Genomic DNA, 13,403 nt, shown 5'->3' on the forward strand with positions numbered 1-13,403 from the left:
TACATTTTGTCTTTCTCTTTAGGAGTACAATTAATACAATACGATGTGTTAAGGCAGTGGAAATCAGAAATGTCTCCTTAACTAGCATTGCATGCATTAAAATTAGGAGTGAAAGCTTTATACTGACAAAAGGAATACAACAGAGATTATTATAAAGGAGAACCTTATGCTGATGATGAGTGCACAACAGAATGTTATAGCTGTGCAGTTAATATTGAGACTTGGTGTATGACTGCCAGGCTATTATAGCTAAGAACCTTCAACTGATCATAGGTGAACAAAATAGAGTGTTATAATTGCATATGTTATAATGAAGGCATGATATAATAATCTTAATATCAATCAAAGTTACCGAATGATGGATCATTTTATCTCATGTTAGTAATACTTTTGAGAAAAGTAAATTGTGAAATATTGGAACTATAAATAATTAAAATACTCTTAGGGTGGTTATTACAAAATTGAATGTTCCAAACTTTCACTTTTAATGATTTTGCAACCTGATTTTTATAAGCTACAGAAAAAGATGAATCTATGTAAAGATATGATAGAGAAACTGACAGATAACCGCAAACCTAAGATCCAATAATGAAAATCAGTTAATACATACGGAGATCACAGCGGGTACCATGATAGCCAGGTAGACAGGTACATTTCCCAGTGACAGGGTTGCACTCCTCATTCACTCCTGAACACTGACACACCTGGTTACAGTTCTGTCCGTAGGTACCTGGCGTACAATCTGGAAGAAAGAGAGAAGAAAAGTCAGAAGATGGAAAATGTTGCCGTCTGTTTTAACACAACACCAGCATTGGTACAACAAAAGGATCAATTCAGTCCTGTCTGATATTGAACAGGTCATGCCTGACTCAGTGTCATTATCCTGTAAACATTAAATACACAATAGGTGAAAGAGGAGAGTTCACTCCTGGTTAGCACTAATCATCATGTTCATTACATTGTGGTCAGAGGTGGGTACGAGTTAAGGATCCTCTATTTGGCAAATAACCATGATCATGCTGACAAGGGTGTTTAAATACAAGGATATCCTAACACCCTTTTTAGCGTGTGGGAAAATATAAGGCTGAGCTGGGATCCCAGATTCCTTTTAAGATAAATGTCTGGCGCAGACACGATGGGCCAAGTGCTATAAACTCCCTAAGATTCTATATAGCCCAAGCTTGAGTGCTCTCTCTCCACAAGAAAGCAGAGCCTGGGCAGAGGCGAGCTCTATAAAGGAGCATCTACTGTGGATTATTGTTACTTCAAAAAAATGTGAAAGATCATTTAATATGAATTAAGGACACTAGCCACACTCAGACACACCTTGGGCAGAATCTTTGGCTCGCCGAGGCATAAAATGACGTGGGGTGCCGGCAGGTGTGCATTCCAACGTCACCGCACACCATTTAGATTTTCAGTTCAGTGGGCGCGCGGCCAGGTCAGCTGTGCACCCGCCGAACTGTCAAAGGCCTGTTAAAAAGCCAATAAGTCAATTAGCTGAGCTGCTCATCCAACCTTAAGGTTGGCGAGCAGGCAAAGAGCCCAGGCGGCCTTCGCTTTTTTAATGGAACCTCATCCATAGGTGGGATGAGGTTCCATAAACCTTGTTAAAGTGTTGAAAATTTTTTAATAAAAGTAATGGATATGTCCCAGCTCATGTAACAGTTTCACATGAGGGGACATGTCTGTAAAAATTTTTTTTACCTTTAATCAATGTATAAGAAGTGAGAGTAATCTCCCTAAGGCACCTCTGTGATTCAGGGAGATTTCTGGACTAGAGCTCACTCCCTGACTCAGGCAACCACCCCCCTGCCCGCACAAGGAGCGCACAGGGCTTCCGGGCGCACATCACACTGGGCGGGCCTTAATTGGCCTGCCCACGTAAAATGGTGGTGCCCAGCCGATCGGGAGTGCCATATGGCTGCACGCTCGCCCCCACCTGCCCCCGCACAACCCTCCCAGATGGGGAGAAATTTCTCCCCCTTAAGCTAAGAATGCTTTAAAATTCAGATATGGACCTTTACTGGTACAACTAGATAGATTTGACAAGAGGAGTAAATATTCATTTCGACCATCTTGATGCGACGGAGCCAATGAAAGTTTGATATCACATTTAAGGTCTACCCAAGGAGTCTAGAGAAATTGGCACAGTAGAGCTTCTATGACATGACACACAGATGTATCGAATGTATCTCACAGACCTGAGGCCAATCTTTCCCTCTGAGAGAGACTGGTTTTAATTTCTTCTTCACCCTCATTTTACCATTTTCCCCATCCCTTCTTTTGATTTTAAACAAGTAATTCCTCAGTCTGATGGAGACAGGTGGCTGAGGGTGGTGGGGGAGGCAGGGAGCGGTGGTTGAGGTAAAAATTCATCTTGGACGGTGGCATAAAATGGATGGTATTCCATCAGCCACCTGTTATTCACAGCTCCTGCTATTCAGTTCCATTGCAGTCGATGAAACCAGATATCAGGCACTGCAGAAAACTGCTCTATCTCACCCTTTAACTTTAAACATTTCTATCATATCGCCCTGTCATCTGCATTATTCGAATGAAAAAAGGCCCAATATTTTCATGCTTGGTGTTTATATTTTCTTACATTGGGTAGCATTCTAGTGAAATAAAAACAGAAAAGGTTGGAAACATTTCTACAGTATTCTACATTTAATTTTTGCAACTGAGTGAATCCACATTGTAATCTCTCTAAAGTCTCAACATATTTCCTATAATGTGGAGCCCAATACTACAGACAGTAAACTAACTAAGGTCTTATAACAGGCTGCTTTAGGGAAGATAGCATGTAAGCTGGCTTGCTCTCTGAATCCAGCCTCCCTGCCTGTAAAGTTCCATCTGCTGTGAACCAAACAGTCATTCCTTGGATTACAAAAAGTTGAGAGTCATTTTTCTAATGCTCTGAAAGCATTACAATTAACTCTGAAAATAAGCAAGAGCAAAAGTATATTCGCTCACTTGCATAATTCAGTGATTCTGAATACATCATTGCTTAATGTTTGAGGGGGTAATAAGTTGTCAGTTAATGCAGATCCTCATTATTACAGGGAGGCAGATAAAGCTGAAGTGGCCATTTTCACTATTGCAAAACACAAGACATGTCACCACCTTCCTTAAGCATTAAATAAATGCACCATTGTTCAAGAAATTAAATGTGGAACATTCTATAGCCTCCTTACTTTCTTCACAACCATTGCCAGTGAATCCAGCCGGACAGCCACATCCCCCGGTCACATGGTTACAGGCAATGCCAGGAGGGCACTCACAGCTCTGGCCACAGTTCTCTCCATAGTAACCAGGCAAACACGCTGCAAGAGAAAGAAAGAAAAGTCAAACTCTGCTCGAACTATTTTGATTGAATCAGAAATTTTTTCAAGTATATGAATAAATGGTTTTGTGAATTATACGCTTCTTCAGATGAGAGACAGAAAGGTTATGAGCCATAGCCCACAAGGGACCATAGGCATCTCTCTGTTAAAGAGAGACAATTGGTTATATAGCTTGAGAGGCATCGCTCCACATTAAGCATGGGTTGGCAAGGAAGTAAGTCCCAAGTCTACCTCAGCCAGAATGGCAATTGAGCCCATGCTGTTGGTATTAATCTGAACTGCACGCTAGCCTTCTAGCTAACTGAGCTAATGACCCTTTAGATGAGAGATAATATCTTGGAAAATTGAATAATTTCTTTTCAGGGTCCCAACAGCCAACGCTTTCAGGTCAGCTATTGCATGATGAACAGTAAATCTGCCTGTACTCTGGCCAACCTCAGGAGATCACCTCCTACTGGATTTTGTCTTTCTGCATTCACCATGGGGCAGAATTTTCCCCCCGTTGGGGGGATTGTGCGGGCGTAGGCAGGAATGGGCGGGGACAGGTGCAAGCCCAATCGGCGGCCCCAATCGGGTCCGCGCCACCATTTTACGTGGGCAGGCCAATTAAGGCCCGCCCAGCATGACGTACACCTGGGAATACTGAGCACTCGCTGTGCGGGAGGGTGGGGATTCCCTGAGTCGGGGCCTGCGCTCTTTCCCATGGAGCCTTGAGGAATGTGTATAAACTTCTAACCTGTGTTAATTTGTGTAATCTCAAGTTGTGGATACAAACAGATCAAGATTTTCAGATTTCAAATGAACCCATCAATGAAGCAACAGCCCTTTCCGAACAATAGAAGATAGAGCACAAAGGACTGGAGAGTCAGATTAGGTAGAAATACAGTAATGTTCTGTGCACCAAACCAACTCATATTTAATCATTTTACTCCCTCTATATCAACTTTCTTACTTATGCTAAACCTTGTACAAAAATTCGATGACCGGCTCTCACACTCAATGGATCACCAGGTTTTCACTCACGTTTCTCACATCTCTTCCCCCGCCAACCTCGGGCACATTGACAAGCTGCAGTCTCGTGGTGGCAGGAAATGGCATTTTCACAGTCACATCTCTCCTCACAACGCTCTCCGTAATATCCAACTGGGCAACCTAAAAGGGCAACCAAATAAATAAACATCTGCTCATTATGTGGAAAATGGCTGTTCTATATTAACATCAACATCGTACGTGAACAAGGATTGAACGTGTGCTGCAGATGACGAAACCAAGTGTCAAGCTGGCGATGTCACAGCTCCATTAGTGTGCTTCCAACACGTTGTTAATACTCAGTGTCAAAGCAGAAGCTAAGACAAAGGAAAAGAAAATATCTGAGGATCAATACTCTGAAGCCCACAAACCCATAGGAACTTGCAGGAAATGGGACTTTGCTGGACTTTGTGAGGGAGAGGACATGAGCTTCAGCATTTGAATGAAGTGAAGCCTGTGGACGTCCCAAGCTGGAAGACCACCTGGAAGCCTGTTAGAGAAACTGAACCCCAAGTGACCAAAGTGCAGACCTGGCTGTCAGCAGCCAGTACAGCAGCTTATCCAGGGAGCAGCTGCAGAAAGTGACAGTATTAACGGTACAGCCCGAGCTAACAGTAGACAGGCAGACTGGTGCACTCGCGTTTACAATCTGTGTGGTTGACTGTTACGCCGGATGTAGATGGGAGACCATCCAGGCTCTGAGAAGAACAAGACCATTGAAGGTTGAGGCAAGATGATTGTGGAAAAGGTGACTGAGGGTAATCTGTTAGAGGTGGCAGCTTAGAACTTGAGAAAATATATGGGAGTGAGGTGAATGTAGACTTTTATTCACAGAGAAAAATAACACTGGACAGATTTGTATTGGGCAGTAGAATGTGTGAGAGAGTGTAACCAGGAGAGAGAGCTTTGAGGGCTTGAGGCTACACGTGGTGACTAGTTTAAGGGTGTAACCGCATGAGGTGTGAAAGTTTGAGGGAGTAAATATAGATAATGGAGGTTGGTATGAGGGATGGGAAAGGGTGAACTGAGAAGAGGATTACAATGAAGGTGGATTAAGAATTGCTCGATGCAAAGGTCAGACTGAAGGTATGATACTTTGTTGAGGGAGGTGCCTGGGGATCTAGGGAAGCTGCAAAAGAGAGGTAAAGGAGAGGGAAGAGAGGTTAATCTGCACTCCAGTGGTGGTGATAGAGCGATTAATGTTGTCTTTACTCCTCTTCAAAAAAGCACTGAGGGATCTTGAACATCCACCTGAACAGATAGAGGGGTCTCTGGTTTAATGTCTCATTCAGAAAGTGGGGAAAAGGTCAGATAAGTAAAAATATCACCAACTAAATGTATAGCCATAAACAATGCAACCAGAGGCAATAGGGAAGACCTTTAATTTTTTCTCAGTTCCCAAAAGGAATCAAAGACAAACCCTCCGATATTACAAAAGTACAATCCATATTATTGCAGGATGCCTTGTTATATTCCACTGGTGATGCTTCAGTGGTCCTGTCAGAATCCTGAACAAGCAGCAAACCAGAGGCTGACCAGCTAAGAGAAACTTAAAATCAAACCAGTAAATAAAATACATACAAACCAGCTCTTACGGGGATTTGCTCCACATATCCACAGCTCTTGAAACACATGACTTTTTCTTTTAACCTCAAACCTAACACTACAAAGTCCAGCATTTACTTACGAGTCTGACATGTTTCTCCAATCCAGCCAGGTCTGCAAATGCACTGTCCAGTGTTTCGATCGCAGGTTCCCCCATTACTGCAGCTGCAGTATTGCTGACATCCCTCCCCATACCGCCCATCTTCACATTCTAAACAGAGGTACACACATGGGGATGGTAATCACTGATCCTCATAGTAAATAATATCCTTGCATGGTTTTTCTTCTCTAAAAGAATTTCTGATCGCACGCTTACCAAGCTCGCAAGCTATACCAGTCCACCCTTTGGGGCAAGTGCATGAGCCATTCACATGGTCACACTGGGCTGTGTTCCTGCAGATACAGGGCTGTAAGCAGTTCAGTCCATAGGACCCAGCAGGGCATCCTATGCAGAAACAAAACAGGATCAAAAATGTGGTTAAGTGGGAAATTAGGACAACGTGCAACCTGCTGACTGGCGTGGACTTGATGGGCAAGTGACTATGACTCTAGGAAAAAAAAGTTTCTTCAAGCAACCAGTTTTCATGAGACTAACTGAGTCTCAGGCAATCTCAATCTTCTTCCTAATGGACACAAAGTCGAACATTAAAACTGCCAACAATTCACCATGAATTGCCACTGACTTAATAGTTTTTAACTCAGAATCCACAAAGGGCAGTGATGTGGAGAAGGGAAATTGTTGCAGTCAAAAGGTGACTCTTTTGAATTAAGAAACATTTTGAATCTTAACAATTTTGAAGTTGGCATTCGCAGGACTCCTGGCACTTATTGGGCCTTCATTGTTTTTTTATTTGAAGTCTGTTGAAAAGCAAATTAAAATTCTCTCACATTCCCCTTCTCTCCAATCCATGTAAGTCAATCACTAACCACTGATTTTATGTTCGATTTACATGGGAGGTGAAGGGGTGGTTGGTGGGAGCAACTACAGAGCAGTAATACATTCTAAGAAAGCGTATCTGCAGCCTGGAATTAATAATCCAACAGAGCCACTCAGTTCCTTCAATAGCTACACTTGGGCTAATGTCCAGACACTGTAACAAAGCAAGATCCCAAAGCCCCCCATCCCCCCCACCCCCAAACCCTGCTAACAGTTACTTACGTTGGTGACATGCAGTTCCTGTCCATCCGGGAGTGCACAGGCATTGGCCAGTCATGTGGTCACATGCTGCATTATTGGAGCAGTTACACATCTGGCTGCATCCCTGACCATACCTCTGTCCCTGACACGCTGGGAAAATAGAAATCCAGAGTTGAAAGCAGCACTCATTCAATTCCGCATTAAGCAACAAACAAACTGCACAGAAATATGTACGCAATTCTCTCTCAAAATTTATAATTTGAGCATAACATTTCACAGTCATCATGTCCTGCTCTTTAATCTTTATAATGTGGACATCCTTATACACAGAGCTCACTGGTCACTTGAGTTCCCTGTAAGAATCATTGTAACATTACAACAATCTGTTGGTTCAAGCAGATGACAACTCCTTCTCTCCAGTGAGAATGATATTAGTCCCATCTGCAAGGTTTGTACCCCAATAGAGAAATTTCCCAAACATCAACAGTATTGTCCCCAGCTAAACAGTGGCATTCAGTGCCAACAATGATACTGTTCCTCTTCCGTGGGACAGTGTTCCATCTGGCAGCTACATGTGACTGACACACACACACACACATACACACACACACACCACACACACACACACACCAAAGTTGCTTCAGCATTGTGACAGTGGTTACCAAAAAACAAACAACTCTTGCTACAAAATTTCAGACATTTCGGTGGTTCCTGAATTGACAACCTCCACCTCAGTCATATTGACAGTTCCAGTTCTCTTTTCTAACTTGAAAATGAGCCATTTCCAAATTTTTCTCTCACTGTGCAACTCCTCCCCTCAGAGTCAACTTACGCTGGCTGCACTGAGGTCCCAGCCAGCCTGGAGGACAGTGGCACGCTCCAGTCACATGATCACATCTGGCACCATTTCTGCAGTTGCACATCTGCTGGCAGTCAAAGCCATGAAATCCATCAGGACATGCTGGGAATGAGAAAATACCCATGGTGAGATCATTAACCCTTTAGAATAAAAAACAGTTACAAAATCATCTGCAGGTCCCGCCACCATGGAAATCAATAAGAAATAATAAGAAGCAATAAACAGAGTCCTTTAGTCAGTTATAACATGTGCCATTAGGTCATGTTTTCTTCACAAATCCCAGGGAAAACCAGCTTACATTAGTTATTACCGCTAGGTTGAGTAAACGTGTGCAGTTAATGAATTCACTGGAAATACTAAATCTACATGGCCATTAAGTTAACAAATCCAGATTGATTCTGCCATCTATATGTTGCCTGCCATTCAGAGGAACTGAATTGCTGTTATTATTAATGTATTATGGACTTTGTACTCCTCATTCTGTGACCACCAGAGGGCGCTGTCTACTGCTTCTAGTACAAAAGTAACCCATCAGTTCAGGATGCTACTCAGTGAAAATATGAAGGAGAAATATTTCTGTTCAGCAGAAATTAAAAATCCTAAACCATTTTCTATCTACAATTGCTATATTCACTTCTGTTAAATGAACAATTTAGTGACTGTCATGTTTCCTGTACATTATCACATGGACACCTGAGTTCTGAGATGCATAGAGTACAAAAGCAAGGAGTTATGGTGAACCTTTATAAAACAATAATTCAGTCTTAACTGGAGTATTATGTCCAATTCTGGGCACCACACTTTAGAAAAGACGTTGAAGGTTTGTGATAGGTTATGAGAATGGTTTCAGGGATGAGGAACTTCAGTTGCTGGATAAATGGGAAAAGCTGGAATTGTTCACCTTAAAAAGAAGTTTGAGAGAAGATTTGATAGAGGTGTTCAGAATCATAAGGGGTCTGGACAAAGTAATTTAGGGAGAAACTGTTTCCATTGGAGGGAGGGTTGAGAACGAGAAGGGACTGATTTAAAGTGATTAGTAAAAGAACCAAAGGCGACTTGAGAAAAAACACTTTTTTTAAAAAACACAGTAAGTGGTTACGATCTGGACTGCACTACTTGAAAGTATGGTGGAGGCACATTCAATCATGGCTTTCAAAAAGGAATTGGATAATTATCTGAAAGGAAAAAAATTGCAGAGCAATGGGGAAAACGGAGGGAAGTAGGACTCGCTGAGTTGCTCTTGTCTCCTAATGTGCTGTAACTATTTTACGATTCCATTCTAATAGCCAAGTGTGGTATTCCTATAATCAATCAGAACTTAAGAATATGTGAGGGGTAATAACCCTATGATGTCATGTATCATCTGTAAAACATAATGTACTTAACATAGCAAAATAGCTTAAGTATTTCCAAAGTAGGAGTTGAGAAGAGTTAGGCTGGGTGGTTGAAGATATGGTCAAAGAGGTAAGTTTTGAAACAGGAAGAAATATGGCCATGATAAAGGGGTTTAGGAAGAGAATGCAGGAGACCGATGTTCATGTGCGACTGATGGTACAGCAGGGGATGAGTTTGACACTCACTATACTAGGAAGCACTTGCATGTATGCAGCGCCTTTCACAAGCACACAAAATCCTAAAGCACTTTACAGCCAATTAAGTACCCAGTCACTATTGTGATGTAGGAAACACAGCAGCCAAGTTATTGGTACAATTGGTCCCCCGGTTAGGTCCCCCAATTTTTTTAACTTCCCGAATGGGACCCCAATTTTGTGATGCTCCCAGATGAGGAGGAATGAGCTGACTTCCCCTCCTTTATTCAACCCCCTTCGTTGGTCGCAACAAGGTTAATTTAAAGGGATTCCTTCCCCCTGTGGCTAGCATTTCCCAGTCCAAATTTATTTGTTTTAGAAAGAAGCAAATTAACCAGGCTTTCTTGAGTCAAAGAAAGAGTAAGTTTATTAGTTATTAAAACCCAAGAAAAAATAATAAAAATGTGACACATACACACAGGTCAGAAATGAGAAGTTGAGTCCAAATAAAAGTTAAAAAAGACATAGGAATCAGTCTTTGGCTTGTCAGTAAGGGATAGATGGCGATACGTTCCAGCTGTTACGTTGGGTGATTCCAGTAGCGCTGAATTTGGCAGTTGAGCAGTTGGTTTGGAGATACTTGGTTCTGTAGTTTGGCTAAAGAAGCTGTTCTATTTCCTTTTTGATTGTGGCTTTGCTGACTTGCCTCCAGCAACAGAGAAGGAAAAAGAGCCTTTGCCTGCAAGCTGCAAGGGTGCCTTTTGATCATATTCTGCTGTCACAGCACACTAGACCACTAGCACACCCAGATCAGGATTGCAGCTAGCTTTTTAACCCATTTCCTTGTGCATTCCTGGAGCGGGAAAAAACAAGCATGTCTTTCTCCCAGAGTCTATTATCTTTCAAATCAGACCATTTCCACATTGTGAAATGTAAAATTCAACAGAAGATGGTTTTGGATGTCTGCTGAGATGTGGCAGTCTCCATTGTCTCCACAACCATCTCTTCCTTCCAAGTGTCTCTGTCTGAAGCAGGCCTTGACACCTTTTTAGATGCAACATTCCATGTTCTCTTGGGACTAGTCAGTCAAGTATAATCCACATAGGAAATTTCCAGAAGGTGACTATTTTACATTCACAGCCATCTTTTGCTGTGTCTTTGCTTATATATCTTTTTTAACAAAAACACATGTCTTCCTTAAAAAGTTCAATATGCCCAAGTAATACAATGTAGTAATCCATTGTCGTGACATTGTGCACAGCAAGGTCCCACAAATAGCAATGAGAGAGATAAGCAGATAATTTGTTTTAGTGGTGTTGGTTATGGATAAATACTGGCCACACACCATACTGTACATCGAATAGTGCAATGGGACCTGTCCTCCTGGGAGGGGCAAGCTGGACCTTAGTTCAACATCTCATCCAAAAGACAGCACCTCCAACAGTGCAGCACTTCCCCAATACTGCACCAAAGTGTTAGTCTAGGTAATGTACTCATTGTAAATAGGAATGACAATTTGAAGGCAAGCGTGCTGAGCTACAAGGAGAAGGTGGAAGTCGCCAGTGATTTGGAGTGACAGGCAAACCTGTCACCTAATTCAATAGCAGATGATGTTGTCAGTATTTCACAATGTGGCAGCTCCCTGTAACTCAAATCAACTCATCACCATTCGCTTTGTTAACACCACATGCACAGTGACAGGCCTATACATACATCACCTGTCATGCAGTTAAGATGACAATGCTAACCCTTGTTAAAAAAAAAGTCCCTCCCATATTGTTCATTGCCAGAGTAATCTACATTTCTGAATGTGTATTCACTGCCTATTCCCACGGATATTCACATTCGGGTCAGAGAATTTCAGGAAGATGTCGTTCACGTGATAATGTCGTAGGCTTCTACTCGTCAATCTTGGTTCCTGTCGAGCACAGAGATCAGTGCCCACAGCTAAAAATTCAAAGCTCAAGATCACAGCAGAGCTGGATACGAACTTGCATGTGCAATCCTAAACTCAATTACATATGGGACTGGGAAACATCAAAGGCTGTTGCCTTTGCAACAGTTGAAAGAGGGTAAACTGTTTCCTGAATCAAACAGGTCCCGAGTATTCCTGGACACTTGAAGATTGACCAATCGCCATGGCTTATTACTGGACCTGGAGACACAGATTCATCATTAGGCATTGGGATTCTTCCCACAAATCTCCAAATAACCCTGCAGTCCACATCTTTAATAGTAGCTGGATAAGCAGCTGGATGTCCCGATAAACTACTTTTTTTTTAACCCGGCTGTAGCAATGCTAAGTGAGAAGATTTTGTCCAGCTTCAGATTACTTCCTAGTGAGCAACAGAGCTGTTCATACTTAGCAAGTAACTGGTGCTAAATTGGAAATCTCTTTTCACATTGGACACCCAGGGAGCAATTAAATTGAATTACATAGAAATTACAGAACAGAAATCAACTGTTTGATCCAACTAGTCATTAGTGGTATTGAAACGAACCCCCTCCCCAAGCACCCCACCCACTTTACTATCCTCTTTCACCTTGCGCCACCATCCCTTAAGCACTCCCAAGATCAAGCACGTCGCAATCCTTCCCTTTTGTCTTTTGCTCCCCTTCTCCCTCTTTCCCTTTTTCTGTACTTGCATAAAACCTGTTATATTCCTGTTTTGATGAAAGGTCATTGACCTGAAACATTAACCCTGTTTCTCTCTCCACGGTTGCTGTCGAGTATTTCCAGCATTTTCTGTTTTCATTTCAGATTTTCAGCCTCTGCAGTATTTTATTTTGTGACGAAAACAAAATATTTATGTTCCAAAGCTCCTTGACAAGTTGGGTCCCAGGAGCCATTAGACTTCAGCTGGATGTTATTATCATTTACCACCACTAGGGGGAACACTAGTCCTCCCTACCTCCTACTGATGGCCGACTATCTGTATAAAAGTGCTTTTACAGGTGCCGCAATTTTGAACACACCGTTGCTGTAGGTAATTGTCCTTTACATGTTAGAATGGAACAAAATTGTGGTCAGGTTAGAAGTTGTACTGAAATAGATCTGAACATATTATGCCTCCTGCCAAGTGGACATCACTTGTGAAAGAGACCAATGACGATGAGATTGGTCATCTCAAAATTTAACTGGAGGAAATTCCGGCTCATCCAAGACTAGATGTCGGACAAGCAGTCGGAAAATACAGAAGCAGCAGAAGGGCTGAGAGAGGTGAAGGAAGGCAAATATTAGGCCTGAAGCTCAGCTTAGGGACAATAGGGCACCGAGTTTGCACTCAGTTCAAACTGAAACAGTGGCCAGGGTGAAGGATGGAATCTGTGTCAAAGGAATAAAGAGTGTGTGGTAGAAGCTGAAGAGACAGTTTCAGTTTTCTCCTTGTTTAATGGAAGAAAATTATAGTCAGACAGGATATAGTGGAGGGATCGAGAAAGGTGGCAAAGAGGTAGAACTGAGTATCATCAGTGCTTTTGGAAGAGAAATGTGAGGCTGATAATGCCTGATGTAGTTCGACCAGACATGGTTATAGGTGGCTAAGCAATCATCTCTTATTAAAACTTTCACACTCTTTCATTTCCTACATTGCCTCACCCCTCGTGTCTATAACATTGCTCCTCATCTCTATGACTGCCTTCTAACCACTCCTTGCCTTATAAACCAACTTTATACCTTGACTCCCAATTGCTGTTCCTCTAACTCTGGATGCTTGTGCAACCCCTTCTTTTGTCCCAATACTAGTGGCCACACCTTCAGCCAGCAAGACGCCATGCTCTGGAATTCCTCCACATGAACTTCCTACTGCAAGCTCCCTCCTGCTTTCCAGATCCTCCTTGAAGCCACCCATTTCTTCTCTTCCCCAGCAGTCCCTCAGGGTCGAGGGTGACTTGCT

General features: G+C 42.4%; 1 protein-coding gene across 1 annotated transcript in view; it reads right to left on the reverse strand.

The window, feature by feature from the left end:
• megf6 (multiple EGF like domains 6) overlaps nt 1–13,403 on the reverse strand; it is a 360,806-nt gene that overhangs the window by 50,368 nt on the left and 297,035 nt on the right. Inside the window, exons 24-30 of the mRNA XM_041204754.1 lie at nt 7,952–8,080; nt 7,141–7,269; nt 6,298–6,426; nt 6,064–6,192; nt 4,371–4,499; nt 3,198–3,326; nt 611–742 (exon numbers count right to left, since the gene is read on the reverse strand). Of these exons, the coding sequence (XP_041060688.1) occupies nt 611–742; nt 3,198–3,326; nt 4,371–4,499; nt 6,064–6,192; nt 6,298–6,426; nt 7,141–7,269; nt 7,952–8,080 (906 nt within the window). The remainder of the gene's footprint in view (nt 1–610; nt 743–3,197; nt 3,327–4,370; nt 4,500–6,063; nt 6,193–6,297; nt 6,427–7,140; nt 7,270–7,951; nt 8,081–13,403) is intronic.

This window comes from Carcharodon carcharias, chromosome 2, assembly GCF_017639515.1.
Source record: "Carcharodon carcharias isolate sCarCar2 chromosome 2, sCarCar2.pri, whole genome shotgun sequence".
Lineage (NCBI taxonomy): Eukaryota > Metazoa > Chordata > Chondrichthyes > Lamniformes > Lamnidae > Carcharodon > Carcharodon carcharias.